Genomic DNA, 27,710 nt, shown 5'->3' on the forward strand with positions numbered 1-27,710 from the left:
CTTTTGTCTTTTTTAACGACTCCTTACTTCTTGTAGCGGAAAAGACAGTGAACAGTTGATTCCTATTTATCCTAAACCAGTGGCTTTTAGGCCTCCATCACGTTTCTTCATGTCGCCTTTGCAGAATCCTACCTTAAAGGTTGTTCCTTCTGGTGGAAGCCTCATCATACTGTGGCCATCCAATTTGTTCTTCTGAAATGTTTTGTGATCCTAGTATCCTCCTTGTGATGAAGGACTAGAACTGCACTTGGTATTAATAGTATCAGCAAACAAAACATCATGCAGTGGACTTACCTTGACTGTTTTGTGAATACATGGCAGTACAGTATGTAGTAATAGGAAGCTGTGATCATTTTTGTGATTTTGTGATTCTGTGAAGCAGTGAACATCTGAAAGTCAGTTAGAACCCTTTTATAACTCTTACAGTACTATAAAGGTGGTAACCTGCATGTAAATGTAGCTCCTTCCTGCTTTGAATGCATTGTATGAAGTGCTCCATTCTGCTGTCTTTGCCTATGCACAGGCAAGAATGATCATGCAGCTTCAGTGAATTTTCCCCCTGTGTGTGCAGGCAATGGGACGCATCTTTGTGGGACTTTGCCAAGTAGGTGCGTGGGGCTGCTTTGATGAGTTCAACAGACTGGAGGAGCGTATGCTCTCTGCTGTGTCACAGCAAGTTCAGTGCATCCAGGAAGCCTTGCGAGAGCATTCCAACCCCAACTATGACAAGAGTATGTAACTGTTTGTTCCTAATAGTGTTGTACAGCATCTCTAATGTCCTTCATGCTGTTTTGTTGCTCAGTTATATTTCTCCCAAACAATACAAGGAAGAAGCCATTTTCTATCAAAATGTAAAACCTTGAAGTGACTTTCAGCTAGTAGAAATATGTATGAGTGAGTTGCAGTACTAGAGGGTCTGTTGTCCGTTGCTGTAGGAGACTAAAACAGAAGAAAGTATGCCTTCTGTTCTCAGGGCGATTGATTGCTGGCTCAGTTGTAACTAAATGCATTCTCTTTTTCAGCTGCAACACCTATTACTTGTGAGCTGCTGAACAAACAAGTCAAAGTGAGCCCTGACATGGCTATCTTCATCACCATGAATCCTGGCTATGCAGGCAGATCAAATCTGCCTGACAATTTGAAGAAATTGTTCCGTAGCTTGGCAATGACAAAACCAGACCGTCAGTTGATTGCCCAGGTCATGTTGTACTCCCAAGGTTTCCGTACAGCTGAAGTGCTTGCCAATAAGATAGTACCATTCTTCAAGTGAGTAACAAGTTTGGCTCCAGTCAGTAAAAATAGAGCTTATTGTTCAAAGCTGTAATGCTCTGTGCAACTCACTAAGCATGTTGTGCAGCAATCATTTCAAGTAAATAGTGGCATTTACTGAGTGTTGTGTTGGTCCCTATAGAGAATCAAATTGTGTTTTGTCTCTTTTGCTTCTTAGGCTTTGTGATGAACAGCTGTCCTCCCAAAGTCACTATGACTTTGGCTTGAGAGCACTGAAGAGTGTGCTGGTTAGTGCAGGTAATGTGAAGAGGGAGAGGATTCAGAAGATAAAGCGGGAGAAAGAAGAGCGTGGTGAAGTTGTTGATGAGGGAGAAATTGCTGAGAACTTACCAGAACAAGAGGTAATGTGTTTGTGAACTCTGCTGTGGTAAAGTACAGGATGCATACTAAACAAAGCAAATGACCCTACAGTGTTTACTTTGCTTGCATGGCTTCCCACTAAATGGTAATGTTACAAAAGGTAGGAATTTGGTACCTTAGAAGCACCAAGTTGAGCATGTCTTAGGAGTCCTGAATCATAGTGAAAGACTTGTTCTTATGAAGTAGTACATTCATAACGCTCATTTGCTGCTCAGTTCCTCGGCATTTAATACTCAAAGTGTGGTGAAGAGACGTAAGAAACTACAGTTGTATAAACTGAAAATCAATAGGAGATCATTGTGTGGTTTCGAAGTTGAAACCCCACTAATGATTCTTTATACCAAGACCACCCTGGTCTTGTGCTTTCTCAGTATTTACTGAAGTATTCCGTGTCAGATGCGGTCAGTAAAGCAAACTTAAGAAAAAAAGCTTAACCAAAACGTGACTTTCTCTGCAGATCCTGATCCAAAGCGTGTGTGAAACTATGGTACCAAAACTGGTTGCAGAAGACATTCCATTGCTGTTCAGTCTCCTTTCTGATGTATTCCCTGGAGTACAGTATCATCGTGGGGAGATGACAGCCTTGCGAGAGGAGCTTAAGAAAGTGTGTCAGGAAATGTACCTTACCTATGGTGATGGAGAAGAAGTTGGTGGCATGTGGGTTGAAAAGGTAAAATATAAAACTGAAAATGTGGAATTGAAGTTCATGCATAAGACTAAACTTCCTTTTTTGTTATGAAAGGGTAGAAAACTTTTTCCTCTTTTCTTTCTCTGAAGTGAGCACCACATAGAAGCTTAAATTGACTGCTGAAGTTAAGACTTAATTGGTACATCATTTCTTCTGTGACAGGTTCTTCAGCTGTATCAGATTACACAGATAAATCATGGATTGATGATGGTTGGTCCCTCTGGAAGTGGAAAGAGTATGGCTTGGAGAGTACTTCTGAAAGCCCTTGAACGGCTGGAGGGTGTGGAAGGTGTTGCTCATATTATAGATCCAAAAGCAATCAGCAAAGATCACCTTTATGGTACTTTGGATCCAAACACCAGAGAATGGACAGATGGCCTGTTTACGCATGTCCTGAGAAAGTGAGTCTTAAATAGTGCAAATGAGAAGTAGACAGTACATTAGTGCCATTAATAATTTGGCCTTACCAAGTCTTTGTTCTCCACTGAAATAAATATTTTCTTTAATAGAATCATAGACAATGTGAGAGGTGAACTGCAAAAACGTCAGTGGATAATCTTTGATGGTGATGTAGACCCTGAATGGGTTGAGAACTTGAACTCTGTTTTGGATGACAACAAACTGCTGACTCTGCCAAATGGAGAACGTCTCAGCCTTCCACCAAATGTAATGTTACTTCTTTTACATGTTTACTTGCTGTCCTATAAATTTGTTGCTTTTACCTTAAAACATACTAGTGCTGTCCCTCTTTCTCATTACAAGTAGAGTAATGCTCATCTCAGGTAGGGGTTTGCTGGAGTTAAGAGCTTTTGCGAAAACAGACATTTCACATTATACTTTGACCCTGTAAGACAAACTTTGTGGATTATGTAAAAGTCTGCGGTAACAGTTAATAGTGATGAACTTACCTTAGGATAGTTAAATGCTGCTGTTCACTATTCGGAAGCTAAATACAAGTTAATTTATTTTTAAAGGCTTTGGGGGGATAGTTTTTTGTTTTGTTTTGCTTTTGTTTGGGGGGATTTTACTTCAAACTATTTTATTTTAAATCTCTACTCTTCAGGTGCGCATCATGTTTGAGGTACAGGATCTGAAATATGCCACTTTGGCTACTGTGTCAAGGTGTGGCATGGTCTGGTTCAGTGAGGATGTTCTCAGTACAGACATGATATTCAATAACTTCCTGGCTAGACTGAGAAGCATTCCTCTGGATGAAGGTGAGGAGGAGGCTCAGCGAAGGCGAAAGGGCAAAGAAGATGAAGGAGAAGAAGCAGCATCCCCAATGTTGCAGGTATAACTTAGATTACATTATGTAATGTAGTAATGATGTAGTAAGAATGCTCATATCGGAAGTAGTATGGAGTACTTAACATCTATGGCAGCCTGTCATGGAAAAACTGACCACCTATTTACATTTTTTTTTCTTTTATAACCATGTTGTAGAACCTTACAACCATTTTTATAACCAATAACCATGATTAGAAGAATATTAAAATATGAGGCACTTCAAACCTTAAACAAAATTTATTTCCTGCTGCCTGGTAATCAAATGAGAAGCAAGTGCTTTGAACAGTGTTTGTCTCCCCCAACAGATTCAGAGAGATGCTGCAACAATAATGCAGCCGTATTTCACATCTAACGGCCTGGTAACTAAAGCACTTGAACATGCTTTCAAGTTGGAGCATATTATGGATCTCACCCGCTTGCGCTGTCTTGGTTCTCTGTTCTCCATGTTGCATCAAGCTTGCCGCAACGTAGCCCAGTACAATGCCAATCATCCAGACTTTCCAATGCAGATAGATCAACTAGAGCGTTACATCCAGGTAAATACAAAATGCTGCTAAGTGACTGCAGTGTTTGATGTGTCACTGCAGCCAGCTGGGTTTTATTTATTGTTAAGTTGTGATCCATTACTCGCAAAACCAAGAGCTGCTTTCGCTGCTTCTTACAGAGGTACCTGGTCTATGCAATACTCTGGTCTCTTTCTGGAGACAGTCGTTTGAAAATGAGAGCAGAGCTGGGAGAATACATCAGGAGAATCACCACTGTGCCACTGCCGACTGCACCCAACATACCTATAATTGACTATGAGGTAAACCTTTCTTATGCTAGAAGAGTTGCACCCTTGTGTCCTTAGAAGCTTGCTTTACATTTTGGAGATGAGACTGGAAAATAAAATGCTAGACTTATCTTAAATTCTATAGCTTCACAGTTCAGTGAACAAGCTGCCTGTTTAAATAAACAAATCAAATTTGATGCCACAAACTATTCTGTGGTTTAAAAAAAAAATTTAACTGAGGTTGAGCTGTATTCCTGTTCTGAATTGATCTTGGTTTTGCGCTCCTAGGTGTCCATTACAGGTGAATGGGTGCCATGGCAATCCAAGGTTCCTCAAATTGAGGTTGAAACACACAAAGTCGCAGCTCCTGATGTTGTAGTACCAACCCTAGATACGGTTCGCCATGAAGCACTGCTGTATACTTGGTTGGCAGAACACAAACCTCTAGTACTGTGTGGCCCACCAGGTTCTGGAAAGACCATGACCCTCTTCAGTGCTCTCAGAGCTCTGCCTGACATGGAGGTACACAAGAGAGTGTGTGTGTATGTGTGCACGTGCGCATGTGTGAATTAGGGAATAGTAACAAGTCTCTAATATCCATAAAGATTAAAGCAGTCTTGATTTAGCATGGAAATGATATGCTAGCCAGAATTCAGTGATACTCCACCTCAGTCAGTCATGTGTATACATAGCAAAAAAAAAAAAATTGAGCAGCATCTAAATTTGTGTCTCAAGATCCTTAATCTAAAAGCTGTTTCTTGCCTTTGCCACTTCAGTAATACAGGAGGATTCCTCTACTTAGTATTTTAAAATCTGTGGTAATATTTAAGCTCTCATCTTTCAGTGTATTTAGGTGGAGTAACACTTAACGTGAAGCTGTGATGTTCTAAGTACAAGGTTGGGCAGGAGGCGCTGCTGCATGGTAAATGGAGAACCTGCAGCTGGCAGCAAACAGCATACAGACAGTAACCTGAAATACAGATGGTATATGTACTTACACTGTGGAAAGCCAAACTTACCTGTTTTCAAGACTCTTGATGTGTGCTCTTTTCAAGCCTCAATATATTTAAGCTATTTCTTTTCACTGTTGTCTTTTTAAGGTGGTTGGACTCAACTTTTCTAGTGCTACCACTCCAGAGCTGCTCTTGAAAACTTTTGATCACTACTGTGAGTACAGGCGTACACCTAATGGAGTGGTGCTGGCTCCTGTGCAGTTAGGGAAGTGGCTGGTGCTATTCTGCGATGAAATCAACTTGCCAGATATGGATAAGTATGGCACACAGAGAGTCATATCCTTCATTAGACAGGTTTGTTTTTCTTTGTAATCAACTATATTGTAACAGTTATTTTCAGAGAAATACAGTGTCCCACTGATACTTCCCCCCTCCCCCCCCCAGATGGTGGAACATGGAGGTTTCTATCGTACATCAGACCAGACGTGGGTGAAGCTGGAGAGAATTCAGTTTGTTGGCGCATGTAATCCACCTACTGATCCTGGAAGAAAACCTCTTTCACATAGGTAATGTATCTACTAAACTCCTGTACAGCAACAGAATAGGGGTCAAAATTGAAGCATTGACTGTGTAACCTGTTCTTAATACACTTGTTTAACACCAGCTGCGCTGAAATGGTGTTCCTTGCTTTTGAACTAACTGCTAGTTGGTTCTTACCCTGACAGCCAGCCAGGGGACTCACTGTTATACTTCTTGAATAACCTGTCTGAAATGCTGTGGGTACTTCAGAATGCTTTTTAGTCCAAGTCGCTGAGGAGCAATCAAACCAGCTGCAGTTACTGCCGATAATTTTGAATCAAGCAGTTATTTAATTTTGGCAAAAGATAGTGAAAGTAATACAGACTGTAATTTGACTTTCTGTACTGTGTAATATGCTAATCTTTCAGATTTTTACGACATGTTCCTGTGGTTTATGTGGACTATCCTGGACCAGCTTCACTTACTCAGATATATGGAACATTCAATCGTGCCATGCTAAGGCTGATCCCATCGCTTCGCACGTATGCAGAACCTCTCACTGCTGCTATGGTAGAGTTCTACACAATGTCTCAGGTAACTTATTAAATACAACCCCAAGCTAATTAGAAGTCTTCCTTTTATGCTGGATCATTTAAGAGACATTGTTTGACTTTCACATAAATGACACATATACAAGAACTTGCATTCTGGCAAAAGCCACTGAATGACGCTAGCAAAGTAGTATCTTGCAGTGCTGAGGCCTGCAAAAAGTACGGTGCAACTTTGGAATTAAGTAACTAACTAAGTTTAAATTTTTAGGAGAGATTCACTCAAGACACCCAGCCACACTACATCTATTCACCTCGTGAAATGACTCGATGGGTGAGAGGTATATTTGAAGCATTAAGACCGCTAGAAACTTTACCAGTTGAAGGCCTTATCAGGATTTGGGCCCATGAAGCCTTACGTCTCTTCCAAGACAGGTAAAATAAACGTGAGATGGAGAGGGGAAAAAGAAAATTAAAAAAAAGGTTCAAAATTAATTTTCCCCACTCCTTGCCAACTTTCATTAGAAGACCAAACTGAAGTGTGCATTATGTTAAATAGCTGGAATACAAATGAGAATATTTCCCTTCGCTCTAACTTGATACTGTTGGGAGTAGTATCTGTGCAAAGCAGAAACATACTTTAGTCATAGCACTGCCATGTGATGTGATTACATCCTCCCATTTCAGAGGGTTGTAGTTACTGACTTGTTTCTTTATCCAGACTTGTAGAAGATGAGGAGAGACGCTGGACTGATGAGAACATTGATATGGTTGCTCTGAAACACTTCCCCAATATTGACAAAGAAAAAGCCATGAGCAGACCTATCTTATACAGCAACTGGCTGTCAAAGGTAAATAATTTAAAAAAAAAAAAAAAAATTAAGCAAACTACTTAAGGGAGCAACTGAGTGATGCAGCTCTTATAACTATATTAACATGATAATTGGTGCTCATCACTTTGTTAAACTGATCTCCAAGAAGTTCTCACTATGATTATCTGAAGTGAACTCTACCACAAACTTAATAGCTGTTACGCCAGGGATGCCATTGCAAGATCTACCACAGTACATAAAGGCAGTATTAAATAATATTTCTGAAGAACACTGTAACAGTCCCAGAAAGTTGCTGACAGTTACTGCTTATGGAATCTCTTGGATAAGGCGTTGACCCTTCAACAATACTAGTATTCTACATTTTGTGGTGGACTCTTTTTTGCAATCTGAAGTGATCCTGCTGGGCAACCCATAGAAATCCTGCAGGGTCAAGTCAGAAGTCCATGTAGCCTGCTACCCATCTTTATGACCAAAGGCAAGTGGCTAGAAAAGGCTGTTTAAAATACTCCCCCCCCCCCGCTGATGTAAGTCTGTCATTTGGCTGTGACTGGCGTCACTGACTCATCCTATGGTAGGTTCAGTAGATAGTGTTTAAACCCCATGCTGCAATCTGTGGAACTCTAGGCTGTGGACATCTTCCTGTGTGAGTTAAATTGAGTACAGCATTCTTAAGCTTTTGTAGAGGATTGCTACTTTAAGTATTCTAATAGTTCTGCTTTCATCTACTCATAAACTGATCCCTAAGAAAAATTCCCTTAGTCTTAAATTCCATGCTGGTTCTTCTAGGATTATATTCCAGTGGATCAAGAAGAATTAAGAGACTATGTGAAAGCTAGGCTTAAAGTCTTTTATGAAGAAGAACTTGATGTACCACTTGTTCTGTTCAATGAAGTCTTGGATCATGTGTTAAGAATTGACCGGTAAGTTCAGACTTCAGTTACTGCTTGTATAAATAGTATTTAGAGACTTTTTTCTAAAACAGAGTAGCCTGAATACAGGGTAAGTCAGGATGGAGTGTGACCCCATTGTTGTCCATAGATGATGTACCGCTGGCCTTCAGCTAGCAGGGTTCTGTCTGGAAAGGTGTGTCAGTTTTGGTACCAATTTGAAAGTTTAGGTGTTCAAGGAAGAGCCTCAGTAAGTTGCTGACACTTGTCAAACATACTTGGTTATGTTCTTTTCCAGAATCTTCCGTCAGCCACAGGGCCACTTGCTGCTTATTGGAGTCAGTGGAGCAGGGAAAACAACCCTTTCAAGATTTGTTGCCTGGATGAATGGCTTGAGTGTCTACCAAATTAAGGTTGGTGTGCTAGTTTACCTTTTAAAAGCCTGTTAGTCAAAACTCACACTTGTTAAATATCAACCCCTAAAAAAACCCATTAAAGCTAAACTGAAACGTTCATAACAAATGTTAAATCTTACTAGGTTCACAGAAAATATACAGGTGAAGATTTTGATGAAGACCTTAGGACAGTATTGAGACGTTCTGGCTGTAAAAATGAAAAAATAGCTTTTATAATGGATGAGTCAAATGTGTTGGATTCTGGTTTCCTGGAGAGAATGAACACTCTCCTAGCCAATGGAGAGGTAAGAAGATTTTAAGTAAATACTTTAAGCACCTTTTTACAATTATAAGCTACAACAAAACTATGTTTTGAATTAGGTTCCTGGTCTATTTGAAGGAGATGAATATGCTACCCTCATGACTCAATGTAAAGAAGGAGCACAGAAAGAAGGTTTAATGTTAGATTCACATGAGGAACTCTACAAATGGTTCACCAGCCAAGTTATTCGCAATCTCCATGTTGTGTTCACTATGAATCCATCTTCTGAGGGCCTGAAGGACAGGGCAGCTACCTCTCCTGCGCTCTTCAACAGGTAATCGCTGTATATTCAAGCACGTGTTACAAGTACTGTTAAAACAGTAATCTTTGGGAAGCATTGACAAATGCTTTGTATTTTAGATGTGTTTTGAACTGGTTTGGAGACTGGTCAACTGAGGCATTGTACCAAGTGGGCAAAGAGTTCACAAGTAAAATGGATCTTGAGAAACCAAATTATATTGTGCCCGATTACATGCCAGTTGTGTATGATAAGCTACCACAACCACCGTCACACAGGGAAGCTATTGTTAATAGTTGTGTGTTCGTTCATCAGACTCTTCATCAGGTATGTTGCTATTACACTGCTTAACTTACATTGATCTCTAGGTCACAGCATCGTGCACCAGTTTCCTAAAAACTATGATCTTTGGCATCCAAGTACATGTAAAAACAATGCATAATCTACAACTTCTTCTTCCCTAAAGGCTAATGCTCGTCTGGCAAAACGAGGAGGCAGAACCATGGCAATCACACCTCGCCACTATTTGGACTTCATCAATCATTATGCCAACTTGTTCAATGAGAAACGAAGTGAATTGGAGGAACAGCAAATGCATTTGAATGTTGGTCTTAGAAAAATCAAAGAAACCGTTGATCAGGTACATACCTTTAAAACTTCGCCCTTTATAAGGCTGAAGTGGTTAAATAGATCTCCATGCCTAATATAAGTACTCTCTCTCATCTTACAATCTGTCTTAGGTGGAAGAATTGAGGCGTGACCTAAGAATAAAGAGTCAGGAACTGGAGGTGAAGAACGCAGCAGCCAACGACAAGTTAAAAAAGATGGTGAAAGATCAGCAGGAAGCTGAGAAGAAAAAGGTAAAAATCTTTGTTAATCTCTGTGCATAGTAAATCCCTCCCCCCGCCCCCCCCCCCCAAAAAAAAAAAAAAACCCCAAACAACAGAGCCTGCAGAACAAGTACTGGAAGAAGTTCCTGCTTCTGAAAAGCAGTATTTTGTTTGAAATTTCCTTCTAGGTCATGAGCCAGGAGATTCAGGAACAGCTGCACAAGCAGCAGGAGGTCATTGCAGACAAGCAGATGAGTGTGAAAGAAGATCTGGACAAGGTGGAGCCTGCTGTCATTGAAGCTCAGAATGGTATGTTAGCACCTGAAGAGATCACACTGTGGGCTTGGATCTAAAACTGAAGTCTATGAGAGAATGTCTTCTGTTGTAGTCCAAGCTGGTACTGTCTAACGAAGGGGCATGCATAGCGTGGAGCTGAACAGTGCTGAGGAAATACCTGGTCCCTGAGTTGTGCCTTTGTGCTGTTAGTAGTACTGACCTGATACTTGATACTCCTTTTATGGCTTGTGGCTTTGTTTCTGGCAGAACAGCTCTAGTTAGTTATTCAGCTTGTATTCATAAAAAGTCATAATCAGAGAGACCACTGATGCCTTATCGCTGCACAGACAGCATACAATCAAGCTGTCCATTTGTTAAACTGGATAGAGGAATTACTGCTTTAAGTGAATCACTTTAGGCAGCAGCAGAAGTTGCCTGTGGCCAGCTGGCAAGTTGAGTGTTCACAGAGAGAAGCCTGTCTTGTGTAGCAGTGGTTTGAATGTTACCCACTGGTATCCGCTTCTCTAGTAACCTCAGATTCTTTTTGAGAATCTTGAAGCATTTTCACAAATCCAAGATACTTTAATGGGCTTTGCTAACTGTTTGTTTTCTTCCCAATCAACGCTCATCATCTTCCTGGCACGGGCTAGCTGTGAAGTCAATAAAGAAACAGCACCTGGTAGAGGTCCGTTCTATGGCTAATCCACCTGCAGCAGTTAAGCTAGCACTGGAGTCCATCTGCCTACTACTAGGTGAAAGTACAACTGACTGGAAACAAATACGTTCCATCATCATGAGAGAGAACTTCATTCCAACCATTGTTAACTTCTCTGCTGAGGAAATCAGGTAAAGTGCAAGTGTAATTTATTTATATGACTAAAGTATTTACAAAGATATGGATGGTCTTAATTGGACTTTACTCTGTGTGATTGCTTTGATAGCACTTGACTTTGAGACTAAATTATTCCTGCATGTAGTGGATGTGTAGGTGGTACAGGAAATGTACTGCTGAAGCAAAGGTGTGTCATGCAAACTGGGGCAAAACAGCTGCTGTTGAGTAACTTCAAGGCGTGGTTGCAAAGCAGTGTGTTGCTGTCCAAATCCACATTACTAATTGAAAGTAGTTTTGTAGCAACAGCAGACCAGCTTGCTGATGGCTTTATCCAGGCTGACTTCCTAGCTGGCTTTTAATCTGAGCCAGACGGTCAAGCTAAAGACACCCGAATTCCCTTCCAACTCCAAATTTTTCTGAGCAGAGTTAAGCAGTTTGTGAGTGACTAATCTTAAAATATTGTTAAATGCCTTTTATCACCTGTAAGCTGTAATTTCTGAAACAACATCTTGAACTAATTAAAACATACCAGCTACCAGTCAGCAAAACTACTAGTAAATGTTCATGTCAGCTGTGGGAGGCAGGCCAGATAAAGGGATGCTGAACACCTGTGTGCTGTCATACAGTGTACTCATGCTATCTCTAAAAACATTTCCCTTGCAGTGATGCTATCCGGGAGAAGATGAAGAAAAATTACCTGTCAAATCCAAGTTACAACTATGAAATTGTAAACAGAGCATCGCTGGCCTGTGGACCTATGGTGAAATGGGCAATTGCACAGGTAAAGTCAGTAGTGCAGGGAAGCAAATCCAAGGTGGAAAGACTGATCCTGAAGGCGTATACAGTGTCTAAAGGCTCTGAATTTGCCTCTATACAACTAAATATTGGAAGATATTTTGCTTCAGAGAAATGGGTAGATGTTTCAGATGAATGCTTCTGGGCTCTGTAGTACTGTGCTAGAAAACTAATGGCCAGTTGTGCTGAGAAACTTCAGGTTTACAGTAAACAACAGCAGATCCTTTCTGTATGTAGTGTCATTCTGCAGGACAATACAGTTCTCAAGTGGAAAATGCCATCCTCTTAATAGAGGTTGCCTAAGTTTTGTCTTGCCTTAGTGGAGTATGCTCACAGGCAGCTCTGTCAGAGTCTTCTAGGTGGACTTCTAAATACTTGACTAGTTTCCTAAAGGAATGCTTGGCTTGTTAAAAGTGGGCCTGCTATGAATGGCCCAATGGGGAGAGACTGTTTAGCTTCGGTCTTGCCAGGCCCCATCCTAATTGTTGTGTTGCTTAGCTATAATCAGTTCTTTACTAATAAAGGTAGATTAGCACGATACTGACACGGACACCCCCAGTCCAGTATTTATGCAGAACAGTGCTGTACACTACTTAATGTGGTCTCAACCTTTCAGGTGACTGCCTGTAAATCTACAGAGCAGTAAAAGGTTCTTGCAAAAAGCAATTACTTATGTGTCTGTGCTTGGTTTAAACTAGAGCCTTAAGGATTGATAAACAATCCTAAGCTTTTGTTAAGTAGCTATTAATTCTTACATAGGTTACAAGTACCTAAGTTTAATAAGCTGCAGTTGGTAGTATACAACTGAATGCTGTGGTTCTTGTTAATACATGTCACTTCAGAAAGTATAAAGGGCCTATTTGCTGTTTACAGCTGAACTATGCTGATATGTTGAAAAGAGTGGAACCTCTACGCAATGAACTGCAGAAGCTGGAGGATGATGCCAAAGACAACCAACAGAAAGCCAATGAAGTGGAGCAGATGATTCGTGATCTTGAAGCCAGTATTGCCCGTTACAAAGAAGAATATGCGGTACTGATTTCGGAGGCTCAAGCTATTAAGGCAGACTTGGCTGCTGTAGAAGCAAAAGTAAGACTTTTATATATCAATAATTCTCCGTTCTTTAAAGTTTGGCAGTCAGAAATTGAACCATTCCTCAAACTTGTGAGTGTGGACTTGGTTGCTTCCCTGTGGTGCGTTTGAGCTGTTTTGTCTCTGGATGTCAGGAAGCTTCTTAAGCTAATGAAACCTGACTAGAGTTAGAAATACCAACTCATGTTGCTAGTTGATTAACAAGACGGTTAAGATAAGGCTTAAAATAAGTAGAAAACCTTTGGAAACAGATACGGATGTGGTGTAACTGTAGTGTCTTAACTGGACTTCTTTTGGAAGGTGGGAGGGCAGTGGGGGAAGAATTTCCCTATATACTTGATCTAATCATTAGCATGTTGCTATGATGCTAGTACTTAGCACTTCTGAGTTCATCAAGATAACAGTTAAAAACAGCATAATAAGCTAACACTGAAGTGGAGAGACACAAAATTAGCTTTTAAGTTTAACTTGGGCCTTGAGTCAATATTTAAGTGTCCTGAGAGACTTGTAATACTACAACAATTCATCTAAAGAGTCTACACCACTTATTTCTAGGTAAACCGTAGCACAGCTCTTCTAAAGAGCCTGTCTGCTGAACGGGAAAGATGGGAGAAGACAAGTGAAACTTTCAAGAACCAGATGTCCACTATTGCAGGAGATTGCTTACTTTCAGGAGCTTTTATTGCCTATGCTGGCTACTTTGATCAGCAGATGCGTCAGAATCTGTTCACTACGTGGTCTCACCATTTGCAGCAAGCAAATATCCAGGTAAAGATACAGTCGTGCTAAGTTAACTGTAAAACAGTTTACTGCAACAGTTAAAAAAGCTGTAAGATTGTCAAGTAAAGAATGGAGCTATTGGAAAAGAATACCTTGTAGAGCTGCATTTACACTAAATGTCTTCCGGTCAAATACTAACCATGTGTGTACTTCTTGCAGTTCCGTACAGATATTGCAAGGACAGAGTACCTTTCCAATGCAGACGAGCGGCTTCGTTGGCAAGCAAGTTCTCTACCTGCAGACGACCTGTGCACTGAGAACGCCATCATGCTCAAGCGGTTTAATAGGTAATTCATTCTAAGGTGTAGAATTCTAAAGCAGCATTCTCACAGCAGGCAGGATTTTGCACCTGTCAAAGAATCACAGTAACTCTTCCAAAGCAGTGTTTTGCTGTTGTGAGAACTTCTGATGTTTGTAAAAGCTTCTCAACCATGTGTAAACGTAAAGGCTCACTCATCTTTGCTTGTCATTTTTGTCACGCCTAGCTGTTAAGATAAATTGGCTTAAACTGAAGCTATTTTGTTGCCCAAACGCAGACTTACCTTTCAAAACCCTGAACCGAAATAAGTCTTTGAACCTGGCCAACTTATTCCTTCGGTGTGTAAGCTTTATAGTTGCGACTAACAGTGCAACCTAAGTTCATAAAACTGCTTAGAGGCTGTCTGCAGTCAAAAGCCAAGTAATGAAAGAGTTTTATTACTGACTTAGGTATCCATTGATCATCGATCCCTCTGGGCAAGCTACAGAGTTTATCATGAATGAATATAAAGACCGTAAGATAACTCGTACTAGTTTCTTGGATGACGCTTTCAGAAAGAACTTGGAAAGTGCCTTGAGATTTGGTAACCCACTTCTCGTCCAGGTCAGTTGCATGATCAAGTAGGAACTTCACAATTCTTGAATTCTGCCCTGTGTACTAGAAAAGTTTGCAGTTGTTCTGTTAGTAAGATGCAAACAACTTTATTTTTGAACCACAACTTAACAAGTAAACTAATACAGAGTGAGGTCTTAGTCCTGAAAAGAATATGATTAGTGAGATACACAATCAAAAGAAGGTATTTCCTTTGTCCACCATTTCAAGATCAAATGCTTTTATTTTGAAATGGTCTTTCTTTACTTCTACTCTACAAAACAACTTGCAACTTGTCTGTTTTTTTTATTTCCATAAGCTATTTCTAGTCATAGGTAATAGCACCTAATATGGCTAGTTATCTAGAATTAAATCTACTCTGAGTAGCAGTAGGAAGTGTCAGTAATACAGAGAAACAGGCAACTGTAGCAATGGTTGACTTTCACTTGAGATGGATATATCTTTTTGTTTCTTAGTATAGAAATGGCAAAACTGAAGGATTAGCTCACAGATGAGAACAGTAACTGCTAGTGCTGCTTAGAATAGGGTTAATTATGCACTAGAACTAACACAATTATGACCATTAGTAATACTCCCCTTCTCAGATTTTGTACAGTAATGGCCTGAACTCTGTGTTTGTGTAGCTCAACTACAAATCTAAAGTGGAAATACCTTCTGAGTGTGATCCGTATTCTAAACCAACTGCAAATTGATTTCTTACCAGAGCTTTAAGCCCCAGCTGGATCAGGTTTTTTAGCTTGAGACACTTGAAAGCAACAGAATCTCCTAACACCTCTCTGCTTCTAGGATGTGGAGAGCTATGACCCAGTTCTGAATCCTGTTCTGAATCGTGAAGTCCGGAGGACTGGAGGCAGAGTTCTCATTACTCTGGGAGACCAAGATATTGATTTGTCACCATCCTTCGTTATCTTCCTCTCCACCAGAGATCCAACAGTAAGTAAAACAAAAGGCTGTCTTGTTTGTAGAAGTGGTGTGTCAGAGAGCTGAGAGAGTTTTTCATGTTTCCTGTGGCAGGTTGAATTCCCACCGGACCTCTGCTCTCGTGTTACGTTTGTGAACTTTACAGTAACTCGCAGCAGCTTACAGAGCCAGTGTCTGAATGAAGTCCTGAAAGCTGAAAGACCAGATGTTGACGAGAAACGCTCAGACCTCCTCAAGCTTCAGGGTATGTTTACCAAAATCAAAGTAACTTCCTCCTGTTTTAAAAGAATACAGTGGTATTACTGTAGCTGTAGAAATACTCAGTGAAATATCTTTACAGTTAATATTCTTGCCTTTTCAGGATGTCCAATGGCAAAGTATACATGTCATATAATTCTTAAAAACAAACACATTATACAGTATGTAACCTAATTTTTCTTTTTATTAAGGTGAATTTCAGTTGCGCTTGCGTCAGTTAGAAAAATCCCTACTACAGGCGCTTAATGAAGTGAAGGGACGTATCCTGGATGATGACACCATCATTACTACTCTTGAGAACCTGAAGAAGGAAGCAGCAGAGGTCACCAGAAAAGTCGAAGAGACTGATATTGTCATGCAAGAAGTGGAGACTGTTTCTCAGCAGTACTTGCCTCTTTCTACAGCATGCAGCAGTATCTACTTTACTATGGAGTCCCTGAAACAGGTAGGATGAGTTTTTCTTCCTACCAGAAGTTTCATTTATTTACTGTTCAAAGCTAAATAGACGCTGCCTAATTCCAGCCCTAGATGCCATATTGCAGTTTGGTAGGCATGAGCCCTTGACTATCAAACAGCGGGACTCTAGAGAGAAAAAACAAACTCTTTTGTCTTTCAGATACATTTCCTGTACCAATACTCTCTCCAGTTTTTCTTGGACATCTATCACAATGTCTTGTATGAGAACCCAAATCTGAAGGGAATTACAGACCATACTCATCGTCTCTCAATCATCACAAAGGATCTCTTTCAGGTTCAGTTTTTTAATGTAATTTTTTAATCATTTTTGAAGGGTAAAAGTTCAAGACCTCTTACGCTTACTAACTTCACTGTTTTGTTGGTAGGTGGCTTTCAACAGAGTGGCACGTGGCATGCTGCATCAAGATCATATAACGTTTGCTATGCTGTTGGCCAGGATTAAACTGAAAGGCACTATTGGGTAAACATCTGTTTACTTGCTTCACTTTTAGTTAAAAATGGGAGGGATGTCTTGAAGGCACCAGCTAAAGTAGTCTTTTCCTTTTAACTTTAGGGAGCCTACATATGATGCAGAATTCCAGCACTTCTTGAGAGGGAAAGAGATAGTTCTGAACACTGCATCTCTCCCAAAAATCAATGGCTTGACTGTAGAGCAAACTGAAGCAATGATGAGGTTGAGCTGCCTTCCGGCATTTAAGGACCTTGTTTCAAAAGTTCAAGCTGATGAGGTAAATGTTGGCTAGGGTTTGTTTCTGCGCTAAACTCGCCCGGTTACGCTTTTTAGGTGTCTGCTTTAAGAGCTTCATGCTTACAGTAAGGTCTCCTAGTATGAGGAGGGGAAGCCTTACAGATTAACTAGTTGTAGTTGTGGAAATGAATGTTCTTTCTTCATTTGTAGTCCAGCTATGAAACTTTGAGTTGTAAATACCAACATTTTTCATCACTCAGCCTTGGAAGCAGCTTCTTTCGTTGGACTTTTTGGTCAGCTTTGTTTCCTGTGGTAGCAGAAAGTCTGTTAATGCCTGTCTGTATCATTGCGTGGGATAGCTATGCAGTAGAGAAGGAGCAGCCCTAGCCATACATAACATCATTATGGTGGGCTCTTGGACATTGCTATTTGGAATAAACTTGGATAGTTCTCAGCTGCTAAACACTTTGCTCCTTCTCACGCCCGAAGTATTGCAAAAACTGTATGTTCCAAAATATGTCCGTATCTTAAATAGTACCTGTTTTGTTGCCCTGCCTGGTTTTTCTAGTAAAAGTTGAATTCTCTTTGCTACATCTAATTTTCCTCACTCTTCAGCGTCACGTAAAATAACATATAGCTCTGGCTGGGACTTTATGGTAGAGATCTGTAGAATCAGGGGTACTGGAGGCAATGCAGAATTAGGGGGTATCAGTGAAGTGTTTGGACACATGTAAAGAAAGCATAATAAACAAAGCATAACTTGAGGTTTACATGTGGGCTTTTGTTCAAAAGAAACAAGAACAGAACATAGAGGGGAAAAAAAGAAAAGTCAAGAACTTACTAAATGTGCTGGTCAAATTGTAGCCTTGCTCAGGGGTCAAACCATTTATATATGAACCACTCAAGCCACACATATCTAGAAGCCTTGGAAAAAACCAACGTTGAATGCTGGACGATATTTGGAGCTAAGCTTAACATTATACTTTATTTCATTAATATGAATAGCATTTCTGTTTAACAGTGTTAGCCTGGTTTTATTTCTCAAGACTTATTCTTAGATGGAAGCTCAAATGCTTCATCTAATACTCAGTCTAAATTTTTATTCTGTAGATAGAGAATAAGATAGGAGCTTAAGATTTTTGCCATTTAGTGAACTTGTGCATTTCATTGTTTAAATATTTAGCTGCTACTTAGAATTTTTTAAAGATTTGTTTGCAAATCCAAGGCTAGTAGAGCTTGGACTGTACCAAGTTCAGCCCTTAGATTTGTTAGTTTCCTACTGAAAGCTGGCATGTAGCTGAACACTTCTGCAGTACATTAAATTCTGGATTTGAAGGGCTGAGATCGAATATCTCTGTTGCGTCATGAACAGGACCTGCACTTTGCAGCAGATTTTTGATGCCATTGAAACTCCATTTCAGGTTTTTTGCATTTTCTTTCAATATAGCAATTCTGTATCTGGCTGGATAGCAGTTCACCAGAGCAGACTGTACCATACCTTTGGACTGAAGAAAAACCTGCAAGTAAGTTAAGTTGTGCTATTATCCACACCAATCCTACTTTACTAATCATAAGTAGAATTACAGTGGTTTTAAAGCAATTCTAAAGTAGAACTTTAACTTGGACCTTAATGACTGGGAAAATCACAAAGTTGGGATTGGGGAAGAACCTCAAGTCTGGTGGTTTGTTCAGGTTTTATGTTTTGAAAAGGAAAAAAAAACCAACCCCACAATCAAAAACCAACAAACTTCTGTAAGCAATAGTTACTACACCTAGTTCCTGCACCTTAACCTGTGATCTGGTCTTCCGCTGAAGATTACATGTATTCCTACAATCTCATTAAATTACATAATAGTTTGGATTAACCTTAGTCAATGCAAATCTGGAGGAGCTCAATACTCCTAAGTTCCAAGACACAGATTTTCTGAGGACAGGACTGGTCTACTGGAATGCTTCCTCCTGCAGTTTTATCTGAGCATGAAGTCTTAATTCATGCTGCATTAGTTGTTAGTGCTAATTTGTTAAGAGTTAGAACTTATGGTAACTGTTGCCCTTCAGTTCCTCCCCTGTCTTTGAAAGGTAACATTAGGAAGCATTTGCCATCTGTGATCGTTCAGGGCTTATTCCTGTAGGTGGTTTTCTAAATTAAGGATTCTAAGCTTGTATTTACTAGCTACCGTAAAGCTGCTTGACCATTACCTGAAGCAACTCTAGGTTATCTGTCCTATCATAGAATCACAGACTGTCTCAAGTTGGAAGGGACCCATACTGATCATGAAGTTCAACTCCCTACTCCCTGCAGGACTACCTAGAACTTTACCCTCTTACTAAAAGAGCATCGTGCAGATGCTCCTTGAATTGACGGGCTTGGTGCTGTCACCACTGCCCTGTGGAGCCTGTTCCAGTGACTGACCACCCTCTCAGTGAAGAACTTTTTCCTCATGTCCGATCGGAACTTCCCCTGACGCAGCTTCATCCCATTCCCTTGTGTCCTATCCATGCCAGACAAGTATATAATACTTTGAAGTCTAGCAGAACGACCGATTATTGAATGAGTGAGAAAATGTGGAGAGATCTGTTGTCCCTGGAAGTTAAAATCACCTCTTGGCAATACTTAAAGACTGTAGATTTTTTTAAACCAGTAGCATTTCAGTAGAATCCAAAAGCATCATGTCAAAGTATGCTTTTAAAGGGCTCATAACATGACCAATTGAGCAGGTAAAGAAAATGTCACAGAACTTACCAACTGGAGATGGTGAGTTTCTTTTGACTGTCAAAGTGAAGACAGAATATAAGCATTCCATTAAAACGTTGCAACAGATCTTTCAAAGGGATGATTAACTTCCTAAATAACTAGTCCTGAGAACAAGGTGGGAAAAGTTGAATGGAGACTGAAAGAGAGGACGGTGTTGAGGGTGGTTTTCCTACCTGTCCATCTAATCCTGTTTCCTCTTTTCAGGTCCTATTGGACAGGCCATTCATCGCTTGCTTCTGATCCAGGCCTTCCGGCCAGATCGTTTGTTGGCAATGGCACATACCTTTGTTTCAACAAATCTTGGAGAATCTTTCATGTCCATTATGGAGCAGCCTTTAGATCTGACACACATCGTAGATACAGAGGTAACCTGCTTGTTTTTGAAAGGCTAAAGTCCTGAGGTGATGCATAGTGCCACCTTGGTGAGTTCCATAGCAAGTAAAGCTCTCCACCAGGACGTTTCTTCCCCTTACCCTTCTTCCCATGATAGGAGGAGTGGATTTTCCCATTTGTTAACATAAAACTAAAAGTAGCATGATGTCTTCAGCTGGCTAGAGGGAAGAAAGACTGAGCTTACTGCGTGCTCATATTCCTGTAGTGACTGATCGGTATCCTTTTAAACTTCTTGGACAACAGGTGAAACCTAATACCCCTGTGCTGATGTGTTCAGTGCCTGGTTATGACGCCAGTGGTCATGTTGAAGACCTTGCAGCCGAGCAGAATACACAGATTACTTCTATTGCTATTGGTAAGAACATACCTTCTTTCGTCACAGAAGCATAAATGTTTAGCAGGAAGAGCTTTAGCAACTCTCCTGTCTTTTAGGTTCTGCTGAAGGGTTTAACCAAGCAGATAAAGCAATAAACACAGCAGTGAAATCTGGAAGGTAAGTTCTGTCTCCCTTTTAGCTAGAATACTGCCTAGCAGAAAGATGAAGGGGGGGAGGTAACCTATTGGCTATATAGATAAAACTGTGAGTAAAAAAAAATAATTGGGACTATCTTCTGAACTAAAATTGTAGTAACTTCAGCACAGCTGTTTACAACTTCTGTCTGATTTAAGTATTTTCAAGAGAAACAGGTTATATCTGCAAAAGAGGAAAGTTAGCCCATTTACAGTACTAACTGTAACTGATTCTATGTAGAAGACAGGTTTAAAAGAGGAAGATCTGTAGTATTGATAAGATGACTTGTTACTCTTTGTGGTGATTATAGCCAGGATCCATAAGCTGTACACTAAAAAGCACTTGTTCTGTTTCAAAACTTCACAGATGGGTGATGCTGAAGAACGTTCACCTGGCTCCTGGCTGGCTTATGCAGCTAGAAAAGAAGCTACATTCCCTGCAGCCCCATGCTTGCTTCAGACTCTTCCTTACCATGGAGATTAATCCGAAGGTAACGCTGATTGGAAATCTGATTCTCTTGGTAGAGTAACCAGCTTGCAGAGCCAAGAGTGCTACCTGGGGAAGGTTTTCTCCTGACTACTTTTCTGCGGTAAAGAAAAAGGAGAATACATGCCTGTCACGATAGTTAATAGCCTTGGTTTCCGATAACTTCAGCGTAGCTGGAAATTTCATACCGTTCCTTTTGCTGCTTCCCCTACCCTCCAAAAGAAAGGCTGTGTGTGCTCACAATGAGGTTTTAAAGCTATTGCAAACTGTGCCCTTAGAGGGATTTAATTTGGTGAAGGCTAAAGGAGCTGGGTTTGAATTTATTGCTCTTTTCTAGGTACCAGTGAATTTGCTGCGTGCTGGCCGTATCTTTGTGTTTGAACCTCCTCCTGGCGTAAAGGCAAATATGCTGAGGACTTTCAGTAGCATTCCAGTTTCTAGAATGTGCAAGGTAAGGCTGTGGTTTATGTAGATGAAAGAAAATGGAAGAATGTGTTCATTAAAATACTACCTTAAATGATAAAAGCTCAGCTTCTAAGATGTATGTAGAATTCTTTTTTTCTTACGGAAGTAAAGTAGTACTTGCTGCTTCTGTTGGTAGAACATACTCAGTTTTGGTAGCAATCTAGCATTAAACCTGATACTTTCTAGCCTTTTTGGCAGGCTTTGATTGCTGTAAGTTCACTGGAGTAACAGTTGAATATTTTTTTTCCTCTCCTCTTCCTAGTCTCCCAATGAGCGTGCTCGTTTGTATTTCCTCCTTGCCTGGTTCCATGCCATTATCCAAGAGCGCTTGCGCTACGCTCCGTTGGGTTGGTCCAAGAAGTATGAATTTGGAGAATCTGATCTGAGATCTGCTTGTGACACAGTAGATACATGGTTGGATGATACAGCAAAGGCAAGTAGTGTTGTGTACTTAGGTATAGGTAATACGTAATTACTTAAGATCTTCAGTAAAACAGTCTGTTCTGGAAACATTTAGTAAATTAAATGAGTAGGCACAAATAACCTGATGGCAATTTAACTTAGTTCTTGAATTTGATTCCTCAATCAGCAGCGATGTGAAAAGGATTGTTTCCTGCTAATTACATTGTATGTTATTTATAGGGTCGCCAAAACATTTCACCTGACAAAATCCCCTGGTCAGCACTGAAGACACTGATGGCACAGTCTATCTATGGAGGTCGTATTGATAATGAATTTGATCAGCGTTTGTTAAACACTTTCTTGGAACGTCTGTTCACTACTTTAAGTTTTGATAGTGAATTCAAACTGGCTTGCAAAGTTGATGGGCACAAAGATATTCAGATGCCAGATGGAATCAGGTATAATTTTTTCCTTATCCTGATCTCTATGTACAGCTTCTCTTCTTTTAAATTTAAAAAAGAACCCTAACCTGTATCTCTGTGCTGGAATTTAGCTGTGTAAACATTTGTCTCGGGCAAAGAATTACATTGCCATTCTACTAGAGGAAGCCTTCTAATGACTATTAAAATTCTGACTTGCAGGCGTGAAGAATTTGTCCAGTGGGTTGAGATGCTACCAGATACACAAACGCCGTCATGGCTGGGCCTGCCAAATAATGCAGAGAAGGTTCTTCTCACTACACAGGGTAAAACCAGAACTTTAACAGTGTCTAGCATAGATTACCAGGCCACCATTTTAACTAAAAAGCAGAAAAGAAATACAAATCCTGCTTAAGAGTTAATGGCTTTCTCCTCCTCCCTCAACATAGTTGCTTTAACTTCTGCGAAGTAAGACAGTTGAGTAATCCAAAAACTGATGGGAAGCTTGTGAATTAAGGAAAGTTACATTCAGCTTTCCAGAGTTCAAGCTCTCATCTTGATTCTGGAAAGCTTTATTGTCAGCTCCAGAGCCACCTACAGCTAGGCAGCTCTGAATCTTAGGTCTAGACTCCAGGTTAGGGAAAAAGAAAAGTCCTAGTTCTTGCATGTAGTAGGATGTTTTCATCTTGATGCTACTGCTTCTCTGACTAACAGCCTATCTTCTGGTTTAGGCATAGATATGATCAGTAAAATGCTGAAAATGCAGATGCTAGAGGATGAGGATGATCTAGCTTATGCAGAAACTGAGAAGAAGACAAGAACTGATTCCACATCAGATGGTCGCCCGGCCTGGATGAGAACACTGCATACCACAGCCTCTAACTGGCTTCATCTTATCCCACAAACTCTAAACCATCTGAAGCGGACTGTGGAAAACATTAAGGTAAGAACTAATTGTTATCTAATGTGGGCACACAAAGTGCGTAAGCTGGGGTGCATTGGAGCAAGTGCATTGTGATTTGCAATTACTAATTTAACTGTTGGGGAGGGACAGTGGAACCTGTGTCAGTACTGACTCCGACTGCCGTAGCTATGTAACGCCCCGCTGGGTTGCTTGAAATGGTCTTAAGTTGGCTTATGTCTTCTGGGGCTTATTTGAAGAAATACAATGGCAAACTGTTTATCATCAAGGGTACCAGTTCTGAAGCTTCTCTGTGAGCAAGAAACAAGTGCTTCCTGTCGTACTTGTAGCACTTGACTGCTACTTGTGGTAGTGCCTTTACAGCCTGTGTGCATTAATTACTACTAAAGTTTAGAGGCGGTCGGTGAGGGGGATAGGGCAGCAGTTTCTGCTGACCGGGAACAGAAAGTGCAAGGGCTGGAGGAAACTTTCGAGATCTGGACAGTAGTACCCTAAATGCCAACTGGGGAATAAGCTCCCCCACTGAATGCGGTCATGAGTGCCTAACTGCTTCTAAAGACTTTCCCTGGGATAGTAGGTGAGAACCTTTTGTTGCTGATGGAAAGAAATCCAGAGTTGATTGGAAAGAGTGCAGCAGGCAGTCTGCATTAATTGTTCAACTGAGACTTCCACTTCCTTGCTTCCCCAAGGGAGAGGAGATTGTTGGTTGTAAAACACTCTCCACAGTTGCTTTCTGCACCATAGACTGCATCTTCGCGTTTGATGCTTGTAGTCACAGTGTCGCTGGTCAGTCCATCCAGGATTTTGGGGTTGCTTTTTGTAGCAGTTTTCCAGCAAGAACTTTGATCTGCAACTTACTTTCGATGTTTTGACAATCAGGATCCTTTGTTCCGATTTTTTGAGAGAGAGGTGAAGATGGGAGCTAAGCTGCTCCAGGATGTTCGTCAGGACCTTGCAGATGTGGTTCAAGTGTGCGAAGGAAAAAAGAAACAAACCAATTATTTGCGTACACTTATAAATGAACTGGTGAAAGGTACGGCAATTCAAATTAGCATCTCCCAGTGCTCTCTTTGCCTCTTGCACTCTGTAACTTAGAAGCTATTATGCTCAGCAGCTTAGAAAAAGAAATGCAGGAAAATTGGGATAGACTTTACTGTTTGACACAAGCAATACTTCTGAGTCAAGCATAACATTCCACTTGGTTTGGGATTTCAGGCTGAGGTAGCTAATATTAGGCTTTTTTTGTACAGTTTATATCAGCAGCTTAATTTCTAAGCTGAAATCTTATTAAATTCTTTCAGTTTCTGAATTGTGACGGAGCAGTTATTTACACCACAAAGCGAGTAATACTGCTGCTGTGAAATCTCGTAGAAAATATTCAGGTTCTGTAAACTTCTGTTTCAAGATTCTACATAAATGTGGAATTTTCACAGACATCCCGCTTCTAGTAATACGTGAAGATCTGCCGTCTGCTTTGAACAAAAGCCTTTCCTGAAACAGATATTTGAGCTCTTCAGGTTTTTGCTGAAGAGCTCAAATCTTCATGAAAACTTGGAAGATCAGTTACTGCAGTACATAGCTGTGTGTAACTGAAGTTGCTGTTGAGGGGTTTCTGTAACTGGAAGGCATTTTAAATAAAAAAGTAGACCTGGAGGCCATCTGCTTTGTAATCTTTGAAAGTGCTTTTACTTACAAAGGAGACTTTTTAAGACGGAGGCTGATATCCTGGGCCAGGTCTAAAATGGATATTGCGAGAAAAAGTTAAGTGTCAAAATTGCATGTAATTCCAGCTTGTATGCAAACAAAACTTAATTCTAATCACATTTTTCATAGGTATTTTGCCTCGTAGCTGGTCTCATTACACAGTGCCAGCTGGTATGACTGTTATTCAGTGGGTGTCTGACTTCAGTGAGCGCATTAAACAGCTGCAGAGTATTTCCCAAGCTGCTGCTTCTGGTGGAGCAAAAGAACTAAAGGTATCTCATGCCATCTTCTTTTAGAGGTTATCAGTGGACCTGTGTAACTACTTCATGGAGTCTTCACATCAAGGCTTCTGAATAGTTCCTCGGGAAAACAACTTCAGTCAATGTTGTCTGAAATGTGCTTGGAAATTCTGTTGAGTATCTCGTGATCTCAAGGTGGAGAGGCTTAGCGGGCTAACCATTCACACAGGTTAAAGGGAAACAGTATTTCAGAGTAACAGAAGACGTAGCCTTAGAGCAAAAAGCCATTTAGCAGTTACAGTGTTTCAGTAGAAGCAGGAAAATTCTAATGTAAATAGATTGCTGAAGTAAAAACATTGATAATTATTAATTAATACTGCGGCTTGATTTATTTATTTTAAAAATTTCCCCCCCTCAAATAGAACATCCACGTGTGCCTTGGCGGCCTCTTTGTACCAGAGGCGTATATTACTGCTACAAGACAGTATGTTGCCCAAGCAAACAGTTGGTCTCTCGAAGAACTTTGTCTTGAGGTCAACGTTACAACTACACAGAACGCAGTACTGGATGCATGCAGTTTCGGAGTCACAGGTAAACTTACTGAACACACTCTCCTACAGAAGGGGTTCTTGCTCTAAAACGTTCTCAGAAGCTTTTGATATTAAATAGGCTATATCAAGTGAAAAAGACGGTATCATTGCAAAAGTTAAACAACTTCAGGAAGCGTGTATTAAAGATTAGCTTGATTAGTTAGTAGGGAAGTACTTCCAATGCTAGTAGATCTCCAGACTCGGCTCGGTATCTATTTAAGCAGTGTTGCATAGTTGATACGCTACAACCTCTTTGTTTTGCTGTATGAAATACCTCTCATTTAGTGGACTTAGCCCATAAATGGTACATGAAAGCTCATCGAACTCTAAATTGTGTTTCAATTTACAGGCCTGAAGCTTCAGGGAGCTACATGCAGTAACAACAAGCTGTCACTTTCAAATGCTATTTCAACTGTACTGCCCATTACACAGCTTCGCTGGATCAAGCAAACAAATGCTGATAAAAAAGCAAATGTTGTAAGTATTGATAAAGATAATTTTACACAAATAACTCTCATAATTAGATAGACCTAGCATTTTTTTCCTGAAGCTTTACAGATGCTTTTATCTAGCACCATAAATCAAATTGTTCTTTTCTTATATTCTCAGTGCCAGTTAGTACCTAAATTCCAGGCTAGCAGCAAACAGCACTAGTGCTGACTAGGTCTTTCCTTTGTAGTTAGGTAAGGAGAGGCATCCAAAAGTACTAATGTTGTTTAGACCAAAACTTGAATTTATACCTATAACTAAGGCTGTGCTTCAGGTAAATTTTAAGCCTTTTTTTTTTCCTCATATTCCGAGTATTGAGTTATCTGAGACTAAATTCCCATCTCTTAAACACCTTAATATATATATTATGGAAACGCCTTACACTCTTCAGCTACCTTACATAATTTTTTCTATATTTGTGTTTTTCCCCAGGTTACTTTACCAGTTTATCTGAACTTCACTCGTGCTGATCTGATTTTCACAGTTGACTTCGAAATAGCTACCAAGGAAGACCCCCGTAGCTTCTATGAACGTGGTGTTGCAGTCCTCTGCACCGAGTGAAAAGTTTTGTTCTGACTGGTTAATACTGTAGTAATTGTCAGTCTTCTATGTAGTATTCACCTGTACTTTTGTAACCCGGTTAGGTTAGGTTGTCAGATGGATTTGTGTTAAGTTGACTAGAAAGAAAGGGGGCAGTGCATTGGAAAGCTGATAGGCTACATTTCTTCAGCAGAAAATTGGATGAGATTCTTAGATGGTTAGTGGTAGGTGTGATATCTGATGGATCATGTTACATGAAATAAAACCTATAGCAAGACTTCTGACTGTTTCTGGAAATATAATTCTTACAGTGATAATGGCTTTTTGGTCTGGAAAAACGGTACCCATGATCTTTACAGAGAATAACAAGCAATAAGTTAGTATTCAGACATATTGTTAACCTTACACAGCTCAAGCAGCAGCCCATTCAGCTAACCTCCAGTAACAGGGACCTTGCAATGTAAAAGTCTTCAGTAAGACACAAAGCCTGACACTATCTGATGCTATTGCATGAATTATTTGCAGTGAACTGGCTCTTGCTTTTAAGTAACCTGTGTTTAGACAGCTGTTGGGATACATTCAGAAGCTAGCGTGCTTCCTGGAAGCTTAAGCCCAGGAGGATAGTATTAAATGCTTAAACAAGACATTACAGTATTATTTCAGAGACTCGTATGTGACTAACTGTTACCAAATTAGGGGAGCTGGGAGTTCCTGCTAGTTGCTTGGGTTGCTGTAATGGTTTGGGTATTCACTTGCTTTCTCTTGAGCCTAAATTCACTGGGGTAAGCGTTTCTACCCTTCTGACCATCCTGTCGGAAGTGTCCTCTGTAACAGAGACCAAGTGTTCAAAGATGCATATGAATAAGACAGGTGCTCAGCCTTT

General features: G+C 40.3%; 1 protein-coding gene across 1 annotated transcript in view; it reads left to right on the top strand.

The window, feature by feature from the left end:
• Nucleotides 1–27,104, top strand: part of DYNC1H1 (dynein cytoplasmic 1 heavy chain 1) — a 46,050-nt gene extending 18,946 nt beyond the window's left edge. Inside the window, exons 29-78 of the mRNA XM_056345137.1 lie at nt 572–731; nt 1,023–1,266; nt 1,448–1,631; nt 2,108–2,320; nt 2,501–2,739; nt 2,848–3,004; nt 3,402–3,629; nt 3,931–4,161; nt 4,290–4,430; nt 4,686–4,919; nt 5,498–5,704; nt 5,795–5,916; nt 6,298–6,463; nt 6,689–6,852; nt 7,139–7,268; nt 8,037–8,170; nt 8,436–8,550; nt 8,676–8,837; nt 8,914–9,128; nt 9,215–9,419; nt 9,559–9,732; nt 9,833–9,952; nt 10,111–10,231; nt 10,849–11,044; nt 11,694–11,811; nt 12,699–12,914; nt 13,473–13,685; nt 13,857–13,984; nt 14,406–14,559; nt 15,355–15,501; nt 15,583–15,733; nt 15,939–16,192; nt 16,364–16,498; nt 16,590–16,684; nt 16,778–16,952; nt 18,360–18,435; nt 19,872–20,032; nt 20,304–20,415; nt 20,493–20,553; nt 20,938–21,061; nt 21,395–21,508; nt 21,785–21,955; nt 22,165–22,382; nt 22,566–22,669; nt 23,075–23,286; nt 24,145–24,298; nt 25,099–25,241; nt 25,631–25,799; nt 26,148–26,275; nt 26,720–27,104. Coding sequence (XP_056201112.1) covers nt 572–731; nt 1,023–1,266; nt 1,448–1,631; nt 2,108–2,320; nt 2,501–2,739; nt 2,848–3,004; nt 3,402–3,629; nt 3,931–4,161; nt 4,290–4,430; nt 4,686–4,919; nt 5,498–5,704; nt 5,795–5,916; nt 6,298–6,463; nt 6,689–6,852; nt 7,139–7,268; nt 8,037–8,170; nt 8,436–8,550; nt 8,676–8,837; nt 8,914–9,128; nt 9,215–9,419; nt 9,559–9,732; nt 9,833–9,952; nt 10,111–10,231; nt 10,849–11,044; nt 11,694–11,811; nt 12,699–12,914; nt 13,473–13,685; nt 13,857–13,984; nt 14,406–14,559; nt 15,355–15,501; nt 15,583–15,733; nt 15,939–16,192; nt 16,364–16,498; nt 16,590–16,684; nt 16,778–16,952; nt 18,360–18,435; nt 19,872–20,032; nt 20,304–20,415; nt 20,493–20,553; nt 20,938–21,061; nt 21,395–21,508; nt 21,785–21,955; nt 22,165–22,382; nt 22,566–22,669; nt 23,075–23,286; nt 24,145–24,298; nt 25,099–25,241; nt 25,631–25,799; nt 26,148–26,275; nt 26,720–26,848 — 8,124 coding nt within the window. The 3' untranslated portion in view covers nt 26,849–27,104. The remainder of the gene's footprint in view (nt 1–571; nt 732–1,022; nt 1,267–1,447; nt 1,632–2,107; nt 2,321–2,500; nt 2,740–2,847; nt 3,005–3,401; nt 3,630–3,930; nt 4,162–4,289; nt 4,431–4,685; nt 4,920–5,497; nt 5,705–5,794; nt 5,917–6,297; nt 6,464–6,688; nt 6,853–7,138; nt 7,269–8,036; nt 8,171–8,435; nt 8,551–8,675; nt 8,838–8,913; nt 9,129–9,214; nt 9,420–9,558; nt 9,733–9,832; nt 9,953–10,110; nt 10,232–10,848; nt 11,045–11,693; nt 11,812–12,698; nt 12,915–13,472; nt 13,686–13,856; nt 13,985–14,405; nt 14,560–15,354; nt 15,502–15,582; nt 15,734–15,938; nt 16,193–16,363; nt 16,499–16,589; nt 16,685–16,777; nt 16,953–18,359; nt 18,436–19,871; nt 20,033–20,303; nt 20,416–20,492; nt 20,554–20,937; nt 21,062–21,394; nt 21,509–21,784; nt 21,956–22,164; nt 22,383–22,565; nt 22,670–23,074; nt 23,287–24,144; nt 24,299–25,098; nt 25,242–25,630; nt 25,800–26,147; nt 26,276–26,719) is intronic.
• The last annotated feature ends 606 nt before the right edge of the window (nt 27,105–27,710 follow it).

This window comes from Falco biarmicus, chromosome 7, assembly GCF_023638135.1.
Source record: "Falco biarmicus isolate bFalBia1 chromosome 7, bFalBia1.pri, whole genome shotgun sequence".
NCBI classification, from domain to species: domain Eukaryota; kingdom Metazoa; phylum Chordata; class Aves; order Falconiformes; family Falconidae; genus Falco; species Falco biarmicus.